Here is a 17,274-nt window from a genome sequence, read left to right on the forward strand (position 1 = left end):
CACTAGCCTTTGGAGATGTATCTTGAAAGAAGTTGCTGTGGCAGATGTCAAAGAGGTTACTGCCTCTGTTCTCCTCTAGGATTTTGATGGATTCCTATCTCACATTGAGGTCTTTCATCCATTTTGGGTTTATCTTTGTGTATGGTGTTAGAGAATGGTCGAGTTTCATTCTTCTGCATGTGGCTGTCCAATTTTCCCAGCACCATTTATTGAAGAGACTTTTTTCCATTGCATATTTTTTCCTGCTTTGTCAAAGATTATTTGACCATAGAGTTGAGGGTCCATATCTGGGCTCTCTATTCTGTTCCATTGGTCTATATGTCTGTTTTTGTGCCAGTACCATGCTGTGTTGGTGATCACTGCTTTGTAATATAGCTTGAAATTGGGCAATGTGATGCCCCCAGCTTTTTCTTTTTCAACATTTCCTTGGCAGGATATGGATAAAAAGACAGGACCCATCCATATGCTATCTACAAGAGACTCATTTTGAACCTAAAGATACATCTTTTATTGTTTTAAAAAATTATTTTCTTAGTGGTTTCCCTAGGGATTATAATTAACATCAGTGTATAAAAATCTACTTCAGGCTAATACCAACTTAATTTCAGTAGTGTACAAAAACTCTATTCCTAGATAAGTTCCATTCCTTACCCTTCTTGTGCTTAAGACCTTGTGTTGTTTTCATTATACAAATTACATCTTTTATGCTTATCAGCACAGATTTATAGTTATTGCTTCTTGCAGCTGTCTTTTAAATCAGATAGGAAATCATGGAACACTACATCAAAAACTAATGATGTAATGTATGGTGATTAACATAACATAACAATAATAATAAAAAAATAAACCAGACAGGAAAGAAAAGTTACAAAAAAATTCATTTATACTTTCTTTTATATTTACATATATAATTACCTTTACTGGTATTCTACTTCTTCATGTGGACTTGAGTTACTGTCTTGTAACTCATTTCATCCTGAAGGACTCCCTTAAGTATTTCTTATAGGTCTGGCCTGCTAGTGGTAAATTCTCTCTCTCTGTCTCTCTCTCATTGTGAACTCATGACCCTGAGATCAAGACCTGAGCTGAGATCAAGAGTTGGATGCTCAACAGACTGAGCCACCCAAGTGCCCCTCTTTCTTTTTAACCTGGGAATGTCTTAATTTCTCCTTCAGTTTTGAAAGATAGTTTTACTGGATATAGAATTGTTGGCTGATAGTCTTTTTCTTTCAGCAGTTTGGCCTTTCATTCTACTGTCTTCTGGCCTTCCTGGTTTCTTATGAGAAATCAACTGTTCATCCCATTGAGGACCCCTTGTATTTGATGAATTGCTTTTCTCTTGCTGCTTTCAAGATTCTCTCTTTATCTTATAACATGTCAAGGTATGGATTTCCTTTCCTTTTCCTTTTCCCTTGCCTTTCTCCTTTCCTTTCCTTTTTCTTTTTCCTTTACTTTCCTTTTCCCTTTCCTTCTCCCTTTCCTCTCCTGTCTAAGTAGGCTCCACACCCAGCGTGGAGCCCAATGCAGGGCTTAAACATATGACCCTGAGATCAAGTCCTGAGCTGATACCAAGAGTCGGAGGCTTAGCTGACTGAACCACCCAGGTGCCTCAAAGTATGGATTTCTAAGTTGATCCTATTTGGATTTTGTTGAGATTCTTGCATGTGTAGATTGATGTTTTTATCAAATCTGGAAAGTGGTCATTATTGCTTCAAGTATTCTTTCTGGCTCTGGCTCTCTCTCCTCTTCTTTTGGGACTCCCACTGTGTGGGTGTTTGTATGCTTGATGGTATTCCTCAGGTTTTTAAATTGTTCATTTGTCTTCATTTTATCTTTCTGCTTCTCAGGTTGGATAATCTTAATTGATGTATTCCAAGTTTGGTGATTCTTGCCTACTCAAATCTTCTGTTGAATCCCTCTATTGAATTTTCATTTAAGGTATTATAGTTTTCAGCTCTAGAGTTACTACTTGGTTTTTTGAAATGTAATTTCTATCCCATTATTAGTATTCTCTATTCAGTGAGACATTGTTAACATACTTTCTTTTGGTTCTCTGAACATATTTAAAATGGCTGATTAAAAGGCTTTGTCTGGTATGTCCCGCTTCTGAACTCCCTCAGGGACCATTTCTCTTGACTGCTTTTTCCCCTTTTTGTTTCTTTGCATGTCTCAATTTTTTGTTGAAAACTTGAACATTTTAAATAATATAATGTGGCAACTCTGGTGATCAGATCTCCCTCCACAGGATTTGTTGTTTGTTTAGCGACTTTTCTGAACTGATTCTGTAAAGTCTTTGTCACATAGGACTACGACTACTGAAGTGGCCTGCTCAGTTAGCTTAGTGGTTAGCAAGGAACAGGACAGAGATTTTGGTAAGTCTCACAGTTTTTGCTCAGGGGCTCTGTGTATGAGTTGGGCATGCCTTCAGTGCTCAGCAGGGCAGTTTAACACTGTGCCTTAGCCTTCACTTCCTGCTTTCACAGAGCCTCGAGGGCAGGCACAGGTGAGCTTCCAGCCTTCTCAGGTCTTTCTTGAGCATGTGCACAGGGCTGCACATGGGCGTGGCCTTCTGGGTTTCCAGTGACATGTTGGAGGTCATTTCATTCTGCAGCTTCTCCTTGTGAGCTTTTTGGTTAGCCTATTATTTGCACTGTTATCTACCACCTCAGGCAAGCTGCAAGGTTAAACAGTTGTCTTTGACTGTTTCCAGTACATGCCCTTGGGGAGACAGGCTGTTGCCTTGGGTGAGCTCCCACTCAGGTCAAGTAGAGACAGACTTATAAATGGGGTCTTCTGGGAAATGAACAAGTTGGGAAAATGATGACGGTTTTCTAGGAATGGGACTTTGAAAGTACTCCAACTCCCGTTTTGCCTCCTCCAGTGGCTGGGAGGCTGCTGTTTCAAGGCCACCACAGAGTTGGTGGGGATGGGATGGTAGCAGAGCCAAGTTAAAAGGCTGCAAAGCTTGCTCCTTTTACTGAGGGTTGGACATTTTTCTTCAATAAGCACTCTTTGGGGGCGCCTGGGCAGCTCAGTCAGTTAAGTGTCTGCCTTTGGCTCAGGTCACGATCCCAGCGTCCTGGGATTGAGCCCTGCGTCGGGCTCCCTGCTCATCGGAGAGCCTGCTTCTCCCTCTGCCTCTGACCCTCCTCCCTGCTTGTGCGTGCTCTCACTGTCTCAAATAAATAAATAAAATCTTAAAAAAAAATAAACTGTTTGGATTCCTGAAAGCCTTTGGTTGATTTCTAGAGTTCTTTTTTAAAAGATTTTATTTACCTATTTATTTGAGAGAGAGAGTGAGAGAGCACAAGCAGGGGGAGCAGCAGAGGGAGAGGGAGAAGCAGGCTCCCTGCTCAGCGCTGAGAGGGAGCCTGATGCGGGGCTCGATCCCGGGACCCTGTGATCATGACCTGAGCTGAAGGCAGATGCTTAACTGACTGAGCCACCCAGGCACCCCGATTTCTAGAGTTCTGTGAAAAAGTTGGTTCTGACAATTTTGGGCCAGTGTTATGATTTTATGGAGGAGAGGATTTTTGGATGTTCTTACTCTTAATTTTGCTAACATCTTTCTGGAGGCAGAAACTGAGAACCAGAGTTCTTGGTGGGTGGGTATTGCTTTTTGGGAAGTTATTATGAAGAAACAAGGTAATAAAATATTGTAGGTAGATGATTGGAATCCGTGTTCTTTCCCCAGCCCCCACAGTGCCAGTGCTCATCTGAACTTCTTCCCTAATTGTTCAGTTTGGTGTTTTTTGGTATTCTAATTCTGGCCACCTTAGGCCATCTTATACCTACAATCCATGTGTGATCCCCACTGATGGGATCTTGGACAAATGTTCAGGTGGAGGGGGGATGTCAGCTTCTTCTCAAGGTTCAGGCTGTATTAACACTGTCCCGTTTCATTGTCCTCTCTGTTAACAGGCCTTCGATTGGTTTCATAGGGCTGCTGTAACAAGTTACTACAAATTTGATGGCTTAAAACAGAAATGTCTTCTTTCACAGTGCTGAAGGCCAGAGCTTTAAATCAAGGTGTAGGCAGGGTCTGTTCCTTCTGGAGGCTCGGAGGCAGAAACTAGCCCATGCCTCTCTCCTAGCTTCTGGGGGTGCTGGCAGTCCTTGGCGTTCCTTGGCTCATAGATGTATCACTCCAGTCTCTGCCTCTGTCCTCACAGGACATCTGTTTCTGTGCTTCCAGCATGGCCTTATAAGGATACCAGTCCTTGGATTTAGGGCCTGCTCCGCTCTAGTATAACCTCATCTTAACTCCTTATCTCTGCAAAGACCCTATTTCTAGACAGGGGCACATTCTGAGGTTCTGGTAGAATTTTGGTAGACACTGTTTAATCCAGTACAGCTCTATATGTATATTTATAGGACCTTCTACGATACTGTAGATCTTCTAACAGTTTTTCCCCATTAACTTTGTACTGATTGCTGGGAACAGTTAAGTGTCACTTACCAAGCAGGGTATTTGACTAAGCAATTCTTCCGGGTCATGTGTATAACAAACGTAAACTTGTTCTCGAGTTATCCATCCTTGCTCATGTCATTTATCTGAGCCAGTCTCACGGTGACTCAAATTTTTATTGGGCTTCAGTGAGGAATCCTTTCTGAATGTCCTGTGAAATAGTATCTACTGGGCTCCCTTTGCAGATGGGGGCAAAGTAAAAGGCAGAAAGGACGCCTGCCCTCCCAGGGCTCATGAATGAGGAAAGTGGCTGCGGGGGGTGGGGGTGGTCACCCAGTAGCAGGGATAGCCGACCCCCAACACTTTTGGAGCACTCTCTATGTGCCAGGCAGGCCCTATTCCAAGGGACCTCCATAGTAACTAATTTAATCTTGGCAGCAACTCTCTTTTCCCATTTAACACTTGAGGAAACAGATTTGGAGAGCCAGAACCACATCCCAGGGTCACAGTGGCAGTAGATGGTGGTGCTGCGATTCAGATCCAGCCAGTCGGGGTCCGGAGGGCTTGGTTTTAGTCACTGCACTCTACCCATGCTGCAAGGTCTGTGTTCTTTGCACCATCCCTGGCTGCACGGAAGTGGCTCGATAGCCTCAAGGGAAGGGTACCTAGGTTAGAAGATTCCAGGGCATCCCTTTTCAGGTTCACACTCTGTGGAGGCAGTATTTGTAAGTTAATCAGCCCACAGAGGATGCCCTGAGGCTCCCCCCAAGACTTACCTGTGCGTCCCAGCGAGCACCTTCCATGAAGAGGCCATGGATGTAGGCCCCTTCCCGAGGGGGGCTCCTGAAGTCTTCCCTATTCTTCTTTGTCACTTCACACTGCAGGGCCATCTGGTCCAGTGGCCACTCGTTCTTGCGGGCTGTGGACTGCATGATGGCGGTCAGGAAGGACTGGGGGTTGAAGAAGCCTGTCAGCCACACTGTGGAGGGCATTGCCAAGTCTCCTAGCCAGGCCTCCAACTCTTTGATTCGGTTGAGGAGGTCTAAAAACCAGACTCCCAGGCCTGCCGTGGAAGGGTAGGCTCGCCTGGCCCAGGGCTCCGGCACTGTGTCCAGGTACAGGGCATTCTGTAATGTCTCCATGTCACTGGTCATGGTCAGCTCCCCCTGTAGACAAAGAGCAGGAGGGCAAAGAGTGAGGGGGCAGCAAGTCCCTGGAAACAACCGGCCTTAGGGACCTCTGGCTAGTGGCACACAGCCAGCCAGACAGGAGATGGTGACACAGGGACTGTCCCTAATACCTGATTTGCAGACTTTAAAACTCTCCCTGCTCCATGATATCAGAGTCTACACCCATCCACTGACAGTAGTTAATGTCCACTGCGGACCTCAGACCCCCTTTGGATTCCCTGCTCCCTCCACCCACCCTGAAGCTCGGGTTCTCCTCCTGCCTCTGCAGCAGCCCTGCAGCCTTCTGTGCGCAGCTCAGAGGCACAAGAGGCCCAAACCTGGAAGACCTGTGTGGCCAAGTCAAGGATTTCCTCCGGAATCAAGGTATTAGATACATAGTCCACTTGAAGGAACCCTCTTCCAACCACTACGTGAAATTTGTAAAGAAAGGTTCCATTGAAAACCCTTGTTAAATTTGGTTCTGTAACTTTGGTTATGACAAGGATCTCCAGCAATTTCCTGAAGACCCCAGCTCTAGCACAGCGATTTCTGCACCGGGGTTAGAGTATGCAACAAGGCTCATGTTGTGGACCGAATGTTTGTGTCCCTCCCCCACCCACCCAAATTTCTATGTTGAAATCCTAACCCCCAGTGTGATGGTATTAGGTGGTGATTGGGTCACGAGGTGGGGGACCTCATGAATGGGATTAGTGCTCCTGTTATACAAGAGCCCCCAGACAGCCCCCTCGCCCCTTCTGTCTTGGGAGGACAGGGTAGAAAGATGACTGGCTGTGAACCAGGAAGTGGGCACTCCCCGGACACCAGATCTGCCCGTGCCTCTGGGACTGTGAGAAGTACATTTCTGTTGTTGATAAGCTGCCCAGACTGGTGTTCAATTACAGCAGCCGATGTGGACTGAGGCCGCGTGGCTTGCCCCAAGTGCAGACTGCTAAAATGTCAGAGGCCTCTGTACGGCCTGGAGTCACCGTGCTTGTGGGATAGGAGACCGGACCATGTAATTCTAGGCTCAACTCTCTCCTAACTCTTGGGACTGTTAAAAAAAAAAAAAAAGTTAAACACACCTTTATTAAAGAGGAACTTATTTCGGGTCCCAAGTGACAGCTAGAGACTAACCCTCTGACCCCTGATTTATAGGAAATAGATGAATAACTTCTTTGTGAACCTCACAGAGAGACTGTAGCTATTGCATATACACCTTCTATACGTGGGGTCGAGTGGCTGGGCTATTTTCAGATATGAATACCTTAATATTTTAAAGAAAAGGCAAAGTGCCAGGTCAGCCAGCCTGAATTACAGCCTGCGTTACAGATGTTTTCCCCTCAAGTAAATGGACTCTGTTACAGCGATAGAAAACACGTCCTTCCTTGTGTCTGCTCGGCTGCGTGGAGGGGGCTGACCAGAGCAGAGCGTGGGTAAGGGTTCCGAAGCCACCTCAGGGTGTCCTGTGTGGGTAGGTTTCCCCAAGGGTCTTCCGACATGGACAGTATTATTGGATTGAAACAAAAAATTGTTCTCTTTACTGGACTCTCTACTTCAGAGGACCCTTCTGAAAAGATGCTTTAAAAAAATACTCAAGCTTGTGAGACAGTCTTTGTCATGCCTGCAGTTGCGTGGTAATTCATTATTGATTTTTATTTACTATTTTTTAGAGAGAGAGTGAGTGCGTGCAGACGGCGTTTGGTAGGGAGAGGGAGAGAGAGAATCTCAAGCAGACTCTCCACTGAGTGTGGAGCCTGAGGCTGGCCTCCATCCCACGACCCTGAGATCATGACCTGAGCTGAAACCAAGGGTCAGACGTTTAACCAACTGTGCCACCCCACTAATTCATTATTATGTGCAATTTATAACTTAGGTATTAATAAAGTTTCCCTAAAAATAGTTGATTCTTTAATAAAATAACATTAAGTATCAAAATTAAATTTAGTGCAAAGGGAAAAAAATAAAAGAGTTCAAACCCTCTTTTTTATGAGACCCTGTCTGTGTAACTTTTTCTTGCCTTATTACACTATCTAGGACCACCTTTACTATGATGAATGAGAGTCTTAAGGGTGGACATCCTTGCTTGTTTCCAAACTCAGAAGGAAAAAATTGTCTTTCACCATTAAATGTGGTTTTTCTTAGATGTCCTTTATTTAGGTGAGTAAAGTCCCTTTTCTTATTTTTCTGGTATTTAAAATCAAGATTTGGTGTTAAATTTATAAAACCCTTTTTTTTTTTTCATCTATGAAGATGATCATACAGTTTTCTTATGTAGTACATTCCTACAGTGAACTCCACAGATTGATTTTTGAATGTTAAAGCCAACCTTGTAGTTCTGGGATGATCCCCATGTAACCATGATGTATTATCCTTTTCTTGTCTTGTATGATTTCATTTACCAACATCTTGCTAAGGATTTCTGTATTTGGGTTTATGAGGAATATTTGTCCCTTATATTCTTTTCTCATAATATCTTTGGTTTTGGTATCAGGTCGATTCTGGCCTTATAAAATTTATTGGGAAGTCTTTCCATTGCTTTCTATTTAAATTAAGCTATTTGAGGGGTGCCTGGGTGGCTCAGTTGGTTAAGCATCCGACTCTTGGTTTTGGCTCAGGTCGTGATCTCAAGGGTCCTGGGATCAAATCCCACATCAGGCTCTATACTCAATGGCGAGTCTGCTTGGGATTCTCTCTCTGCCTCTGCCCACCCCCACCACCCCCACCACACTCTCTAAGATAAATAAATAAATCTTAAAAAAAAAATTAAGCTATTTGAGATAATTGTAGACACACTTGCAGTTGCAAGAAATAATACAGACAGGTCTTGTGTACCCTTTGCCCAAGTGTCTGCAGTGCTAACATTTTGCAAAACTGCAGTACAATATCACAAACAGGATGCTGACATTGGTACGGTCAAAATACAAACATTTCCATCACCACATGTTGCCCCCTTCTAGGCACACTGACTTTCCTCCTGGCCTCAGCCTTTCCATAACCCCTAGTAATGACTGACCAGTTCTCCACTTCTATAAATGTGTCATTTCAGCAGTATTATATAAATGGAATAATTTATAAAACCTTTCACCTTCTGGGCTTGGCTTTTCACTCAGCATAATTCCCTGGACATTCACCCAGGCTTTTCATTGTACCAAACAGTCGATTCCTTTTCATTGGTAAGTAGTATTCCATGATATGTGTGGTAGGCAGAGTAATGACCCCTCCAAATATGTTCACGTCCCAATCCCTAGAACCTGTGAAGATGTGACCTCATGTGGCAGGAGGGATTTTGCAGATGTGATTAAGTTAGGAGTTTAAAATGGGGATGGGAGCTTATCCTGGATTATTGGGGTTGGAGGCAGGCAGGAGGGTCAGAGTCAGAGATAGACTGGAAGATGGTTTGCTGCTGGCTTTAAAGATGGAGAAAGGATCCATGGTTCAAGGAAGGGAGAACCTGGGCAAGGCAAGTGAGTGGATTCTTCCCTGGAGCCTGCAGAATAAATACAGCTCTGCCCAAATCTTGACTTCAGCTATGTGAGACCCATTTCAGACTTCTGAGCTCTGAAACTGTAAGATAAAGTCCTGAAAGCCACTAAGCTTGGGGTAACTTATTATAGCAGTAAGAGAAACTTATACAGGATAAGTGTACTCTTCTTAACCCCCATCACTTATCCGCCCCCCCCCCCCCCGCCACTCTTCTCTCCTCTGGCGACCATCAGTGTGTTCTGTATAGTTAAGGGTCTCTTTCTTGGTCTCTTTTTTCCCTTTGCTCATTTGTTTTGTTTCTTAAATTCCACATGTGAGTGAAATCATACGGTATTTGTCTTTCTCTGACTTCTTTTGCTTAGCATTATACTCTCTAGATCTATCCATGTTGTTGCAAATGGCAAGATTTCACTCTTTTTTTAAGGCTGAGTAATATTCCATTGTGTGTGTCTGTATAATTACATAATACATATTATATATATATTTATATATATATAATCACATGTTCTTTATCCATTCAACTATGGATCAATACTTGGGCTGCTTCCATCTCTTGGCTATTGTAAATAATGCTGCAGTAAACATAGGGGTGCATATGTCTTTTTGAATTAGTGTTTTTATATTCTTTGGGTAAATACCCAGTAGTGGAATTACTGGATCATATGGTTGTTCTATTTTTAACTTTCTGAGGAACCTCCATACTGTTTTCCACAGTGGCTGCACCAGTCTGCATTCCCACCAACAGTGCAAGAAGGTTCCTTTTTCTCCACATCCTCACCAACACCTGTTGTTTCTTGTTCTTGTGTTGTTGATTTTAGCCATTCTGACAAGTGTGAGGTGATTTCTCATTGTGGTTTTAATTTGCATTTCCCTGATGATGAGAGATGTTAGATTACTTCTTTTTTTTGGTGTTGCGTTGTATCAGTTCTTTGTATTTTTGGATACTAACCCTTTATCGGACATGTCATTTGTAAATGTCTTCTCCCATTCTGGAGTTGTCATTATTTTTTGTTTTAGCCATTCTGATAGGTGTGTAATGATATCTTGTGATTTTAATTTGCATTTTCATAATGGCTAATGATGATGAGTGTCTTTTCATGTATTTATTTCTCACCTGTATACTCTCTTCGGTGAAATGTCTTAATATCTTTTGCTTATTTTCTAATTTTTTTTTTTTTTACTGTTGAGTTTCAAAAAATTATATATTCTTGATATTAGTCCTTTTTCAGATATGGGAATGCAAATACTTTTACCCAGTCTATGGCTTACCTTTTCATTTCAAAAGGGTCTTTTTTAGAGCAAAGATTTTTAATTTTGATGAAGTTCAGTTTATCAGTTTTTTATTTTATGGCTTATGTTTTTTTGGTGTCATGTCTAAGAACTATTTTCCTGCTCCCCCCGCCCCAGCTTGAGGATTTCTGTTCCCCGCCCCCTCCCAGGAGTTTTATAGTTTTAAGTTTTACACTTAAGTCCTTGATGCATTTTGAGTTAATTTTTTACAAGGTGTGAAACTTAGCTTGAGGTCAGTATTTTTGCCTATTATGTCAAATTACTCCAGCACTGTTTGTTGAAAGGCTTTCTTTCCCCCATTGACTTGCTTTTGCACCTTTGTCAAAAATCAGTTGGGATATTTGGGAAAATCTATTTCCAGTTTCTTTATTCTGTTTTGTGTGTCTGTCCCTCTACCAATACCACACAGTCTTGATTACAATAACTATATAATAAGTTCTGAAATTAGGGAAACTGCTTCCTCCTACTTTATTCTGTTTCAAAATTGTCTTCACTATTTTAGTTCCTTTGCTTTTCCACATAAATTTTAGAATGATCTTCCCTGTATCTACAAATGGTTCTTGCTGGGATTTTGGTAGGAATTGCGTTGAACCTGTGTAACAATTTGAGTAAAATTGACATCTTTACTATGTAGTCTTCTAATCTGTGAACACACTATGTCCCTCCATTTATTTATATATTCTTTAATTTCTCTTATCACTGTTTTGTAGTTTTCAGCACACAAGTCCTGTACATATTTTGTTAGATTTGCATGTAGGTATTTCAGGGTTTTTTTATCTAGAAAAATGTTTCTATGGCTGATGTCAAAGAAATTACTGCCTGTGTTCTCTTCTCGGATTTTTATGGTTTCAGGTCTCACATTTAGGTCTTTAATCCATTTTGAGTTAATTTTTGTATGGTACTAGAAAGTTGTCCATTTTCATTTTTTGGCATGTGTCTGTTCAGTTTTCCCAACACTATTTATTGAAGAGACTGTCTTTTCCCCATTGTATTTTTGCCTCCTTAGTCGTAGATTAATTGACCATATAATTATGGGTTTATTTTGGGCTCTCTGTTCTGTTCGATTGATCTATGTATCTTTTTTTGTTCTAGTACCATACTGTTTTCATTCCTACAGTTCTGTAGTATACCTTGAAATCTAGGATGGTAATACCTCCAGTTTTGTTCTTTCTCAGGATTACTTTGATTATTTGGGGTCTTTTATGGCTCCATACAAATTTTAGGATAATTTGTTCTAGTTCTGTGAAAAATGCTATTGGTAATTTGATAGGGATTGCATTGAATCTGTAGATTGCTTTGGGTTGTGTGGACATTTTAACAATATTGGTTCTCCCAGTCCATGAGCATGGAATATCTTTCCATTTGTTTGTGTTATCTTCACTTTCTTTCATCAATGTCCTATAGTTTTCAGAGTATAGGTCTTTCACCTCCTTGGCTAAATTTATTCCTAGGGCTTTTTTTTTCTTTTTGTTGCAATTGTAAATAGAATTGTTTTCTTCGGGGCGCCTGGGTGGCTCAGTTGGTTAAGCGACTGCCTTCGGCTCAGGTCATGATCCTGGAGTCCCAGGATCGAGTCCCGCATCGGGCTCCCTGCTCGGCGGGGAGTCTGCTTCTCCCTCTGACCCTCCCCCCTCTCATGCTCTCTCTCTCTCTCAAATAAAAAAAAAAAAAAAAAAGAATTGTTTTCTTCACTTAATTCTAGCCAAAAAGGCCAAGAAGCAATTAGAATTGTTTTCTTATTTCTCTTTCTGCTCCTTCATTATTAGTGTATTGAAACAGTATGAACAGTATGAAGCAGAATGCAGTATCCTGCAACTTTACTGAATTCATTTTTTACTTCTAATAGTTTTTTGGTGGAGTCTTTAGGGCTTTCTATGTATAATATTATGGTATTTGCAGATAGTGACAGTTTAACTTCCTTACCAATTTGGATGCATTCTATTTCTTTTTTTTTTTCTGTCTCATTGCTGTGTTTAGGCCTTACAGAATTATGTTGAATAACAGTGGTGAGAGTGAGCCTCCTGTCTTGTTCCTGATCTTAGAGGAAAATCTTTTCAGTTTTTCACCATTGAGTAGGATGTTAGTTGTGAGTTTTTAATATATGGTCTTTATTATGTTGAAGTATGTTCCCTCTAAACCCACTTGTTGAGAGTTTTTATCATGAATGGATATTGAATTTTGTCAAATGTTTTTCTGTACCTATTTAAATGATCATGTTTTTAATCCTTTCTCTTGTTAAAATGGTGTTTCACATTGATTATTTTGTGAATATTGAACCACCCTTGCATCCCCAGAATAAATCGTGGTGAATGATTTATATAATGTATTGTTGGATTAGATTTGCTAATACTTTGCTCAGGATTTTTGAATCTATGTTCATCAGAGATACTGACCTGTTGTTTTCTTTTTTTGTAGTGTCTGCCTGGTTTTGGTATCAGGGTAATGCCATACTAGCTTTATAAATGACTGATCTACTACTTTTATGTTTGCTTTGACTCATGAAATTTAAAAAATAATTTTCTTATTTCTAATTATGGCCTTTTCTGCTTAAAAAGTCTCTTTACCATTTCTTGTATGGCTGATTTAGTGGTGATGAACTCCTTTAACTTTTGTTTGAGAACTCTATCTCTTTAAATTCTGAATGGTAACATTATCAGGTAGAGTATCCTTAGCTGTAGGCTTTTTCCTTTCAGTACTTTGAATATATCATGCCAGTCCCTTCTGGCTTGTAAAATTTTCTTTTCTCTTTTAAGAGAGAGTGCGGGGTGTGGGCAGAGGGAGAGGGAAAGATCCTTAAGGAGGCTCCATGCTCAGTGCAGAGCCTGACGTGGGCCTTGATCCCACGACCCTGAGATCATGACCTGAGCCAAAATCAAGAGTCAGACACTTAACTGACTGAGCCACCCAGGTGCACCCTGGCTTGTAAAATTTCTGCTAAAAACTCAGCTGATAGCCTCATGGGGTTTCCCTTGTATATAACGTTGCTTCTCTTTTGACAATTTTTAGATGCTCCCTTTATTTTTAAACTTTGACATTATTATATGTCTTGGTTTGGACCATTCTTGAGTTCATCTTGTTTGGGACTTTTTGTGGTTCCTGGACCTGGATGTCTGTTTTCTTCCACAGGTTAGGGGAGTTTTCAGCTATTATTTCTTCAAATAAATTTCCTGCCCCTTCTTTCTCTTCTTCTGGCGGATTAATCTGCTCCCGGTCCCTCAGTACTATCCCTCCCCACTGTATGTAGGCCCTCTATCCTTTGTTGTGCAGAAACTGTTCACTCAGCCCTCACTTCCTTTTCAGGAGGAATTGTTCTATATATAGGTGTAGACTCGGTGTGACCATGGAGGGGTTGAGTTCAGGGTCTACTTACATCACCATCTCAGACTCTCCCCTCCTCCCATCTTTTAGGGTTGGTTTGTTGGTGACAAATGCCGTTATGATTTTCCTTCATCTGAAAATATCTTGATTTCCCCTTCATTCCTAAAATATTTTCTCTGGATATAGGATCATACTGTGTGTGATACCTCACAGGAGGGATATAGCATAAGAAGTCTGCATATGGATTTCTCCTGACTCTGCCTGTGACTTTTTCCTTCATGATCCAGCTGTGTGTGTATTCTTACTGTCCCATTATAACAATCTCAGGCATATGTATAACTGTATGCTGAGATCCAGTCTTCAACTGAGGGAGTGATCTGGGGACAGGATCCCAACACAATAGCATATTATTACATCTTGTTTATCTGTTCTGACAGTTCTAATCAGTACTTTGGACGCTTGGACTATTTATATTTAATGTAATTATCAATATGACAGAGTTTAAATCTACCAATTTTTTTTTTAATTTATTTTAGTGGTTGCCCTAGGGCAGGGGTTGGCAAATTTTCTGTAAAGCATCACATAGTAAACACTGTGGGCTTTGCAAGCCACACAATATCTGTTGCAGCTGCTCGCCTCGTCAGTTGTAACACAAAAGCAGCTATAAACAACGTGTAAATTAACGGCTGGCCATGTTCCAGTAAATGTTTCCTTACAGAAACAGGTTGTGGGCTGGATTTGGCCTGCAGGCCAGTAGTTTGCTGACCCCGCCTCTAGGATTTACAGTATATGTCTTTAAGTTAGCACAGTGTACCTTCAAATAATATGCCACATCGCGTACAGCATAATAATTGTGTTTTCCCCTCTTTTTTGTTTTTTTTTTTTTTTTAAAGATTTTATTTATTTATTTGACAGAGAGAGAGACAGCGAGAGCAGGAACACAAGCAGGGGGAGTGGGAGAGGGAGAAGCAGGCCTCCCGCTGAGCAGGGAGCCCGATGCGGGGCTCGATCTCAGGACCCTGGGATCATGATCTGAGCCGAAGGCAGCCGCTAACGACTGAGCCAGCCACCCAGGCGCCTCCCCCCTCTTATTTTTTATGCTGTTGTTGACATACATTTGGTTCTACATATGTTATAAAGCCCATAGTAATTACTATTTTTGTTTTAAAAAGTTAATTGTTTTTTACGATTTTTAAGTGATAAAAAATGTCTTTAATACAACTCACATATTTACCATCTATGGAGACAGTCAGTACTTTGTGTAGACCCTGATTTCTTTATAGTATCATTTTCCTTCTGTCTGAAGAATTTCTTTTAACATTCTTATATTTTAGGCCTACTGGATATGAATTCTCTCAGTTGTCTGAGAACATGCTTATAGGCACACCTCAGAGATACCGTGGGTTCGGTTCTAGACCACTACAAGAAACTGTATTGCAATAAGGCGAGTCAAATGAAGGTTCTGGTTTTCCAGTGCATGTGGAAGTTATGTTTACACTATACTGTAATCTACTAAGTGTGTACTAGCATTATGTCTAAAAAAACAACGTACAGGGGCGCCTGCGTGGCTCAGTTGTTAAGGGGTTGGAATCAGGTTCTTCCAAACTCCTCCTGTTCATGTTGGTATTTTGACCTCTTCCCATGAATCACAAATGTTCTTGATGGCATCTAGGACGGTGAATCCTCTCCAGAGGTTATCAATTTACTTTGTCCACATCCATCAGAGGAATCACACTATCTATGGCAGCAAGAGCCTTACGAAATGTATTTCTTAAATAGTAAGACTTGAAAGTTGAAATGACTCCTTGATCCATGGGCTACAGAATGGATGTTGTGTTAGCTGGAGTGAAAACAACATAAATCTCACTGTCCATCTCCATCAGAGCTCTTGGGTGACCAGGTGCATTGTCAACAAGCAGTAATATTTTGAAAGGCGTCTTTCTGAGCAGTGGGCTTAAAATATTCAGGAAACCATGTTGTAAAAAGATATGCTGTCATCCAGGCTTTGTTGTTCCAGTGACAGAGCACAGGCAGATAGATTGAGCATCATGCTGAAGGGCCCTAAGATTCTCAGAATGGTAAATGAGCATTGGCTTCAACTTAAAGTCACCAGCTGCATGAGCCCCTAACAAGAAAGTCAGCCTGTCCTTTGAAGCTTTGAAGCCAGGCATTGACTTCTCCTCTGCAGCTATGAAAGTTCTAGGTGGCATCTTCTCCCAATAGAAAGCTGTTTCATCTACATTGAAAATCTGTTGCTGAGTGTAGCCACCTTCATTAGTTATCTTAGCTCCAACTTCTGGAGAACTTCCTTCAGGTTCTACATCAGCACTTGCTGCTTGACCTTGCACTTTTATGTCATGGAGATGGCTTCTTTCCTTAAACCTCCTGAACCAACCTCTGCTAGCTCCAGACTTTTCTTCTGTGGCTTCCTCACCTCTCTCCACTTTCATGGAATTGAAGAGCATTAGGGCCTTGCTCTGGATTAGGCTTTTGCTTAGGGGAGTGTTGGGGCTGGCTTGACCTTCTATCTAGACCACTAAAACTTTCTCCATAACAGCAATAAGGCTGTTTCACTTTCTTATCATTTGTGTGTTCACTGGAGAAGCAGTTTAATTTCCTTTAAGAACTTTTCCTCTGCATTCACAGCTTAGCTAACCATTTGGTATAAAGGGCCTAGCTTTTGGCCTCTCTTGGCTTTCAACATGCCTTCCTCACTAAGCTTAATCATTTCCAGCTTTTGATTTCAAGTGAGAGACGTGTGACTCTTCCTTTCACTTGAACACTTAGGAGCTGTTGTAGGGTTATTAATTGGCCTAATTTCGATACTGTTGTGTCTCAGGGAAGAGGGAGCCAAGTGGAGAAGGTGAGAGACACAGGGAAGCTGGTCAATGGTGCAGTCAGAACACATAAACATTTATCAAGTTTGCTATTTTAAATGGGCATGGTTGGGGCATGTGGGTGGCTCAGTCAGTTAAGGGTCTCCCTTTGATTCAGGTCATGATCCCAGGGTCTTGGGATTGAGCCCTGTGTTGGGCTCCCTGCTCAGCAGGGAGTCTGCTTCTCCCTCTGCCTCTCCCCCTGGCTTGTGTTCTCTCTCTTGCTCACTCTCTCTCTCAAATAAATAAAAAATATTTTTAAAAATGCGCATGGTTTGTGCACTCCAAAGCAATTAAAACAGTAATATCAAAGATCACTGATCACAGATAACCATAACAATAATAATGAGAAAGTTTGAAATATTGTGAGAATTACCAAAATGTGACACAGAGAAACAAAGTGAGCAAATGTTGTTGGAAAAAATGAGACCTATAGACCTGCTCAATGCAGGGCTGCCACAATCCTTCTATTTGTAAAAAACAAAACAAAAAAACAGTATCTGTGAAGCTCAGTAGAGTGAAATGCAACAAAATGAGGTATGCCTGTATTTAGTTTTCTTTTTTGAAAGTTTGGTTTTTTGTTTTTTGTTTTTATTTTGGCTACTCCAAGAGTTCTGGGTTTATCGTTTTCTTCTTTTTAAAGATTTATTTATTAGAGAGGGAGAGCTGGAAGGAGGGGCAGAGGGAGAGAGAGAAATCTCCAGGAGACTTCCCACTGAGCAAGAAGCCT

General features: G+C 41.4%; 1 protein-coding gene across 1 annotated transcript in view; it reads right to left on the reverse strand.

Annotated features, from left to right (window-relative positions):
* LOC102738374 (dynein axonemal heavy chain 9-like) overlaps window positions 1–17,274 on the reverse strand; it is a 241,092-nt gene that overhangs the window by 2,856 nt on the left and 220,962 nt on the right. Inside the window, exon 40 of the mRNA XM_081806003.1 lies at window positions 5,185–5,574. Within this exon, the coding sequence (XP_081662129.1) occupies window positions 5,185–5,574 (390 nt within the window). The remainder of the gene's footprint in view (window positions 1–5,184; window positions 5,575–17,274) is intronic.

This window comes from Leptonychotes weddellii, chromosome 15 (assembly GCF_054177405.1).
Source record: "Leptonychotes weddellii isolate Sample4059 chromosome 15, ASM5417740v2, whole genome shotgun sequence".
In the NCBI taxonomy this organism is placed as follows: Eukaryota; Metazoa; Chordata; class Mammalia; order Carnivora; family Phocidae; genus Leptonychotes; species Leptonychotes weddellii.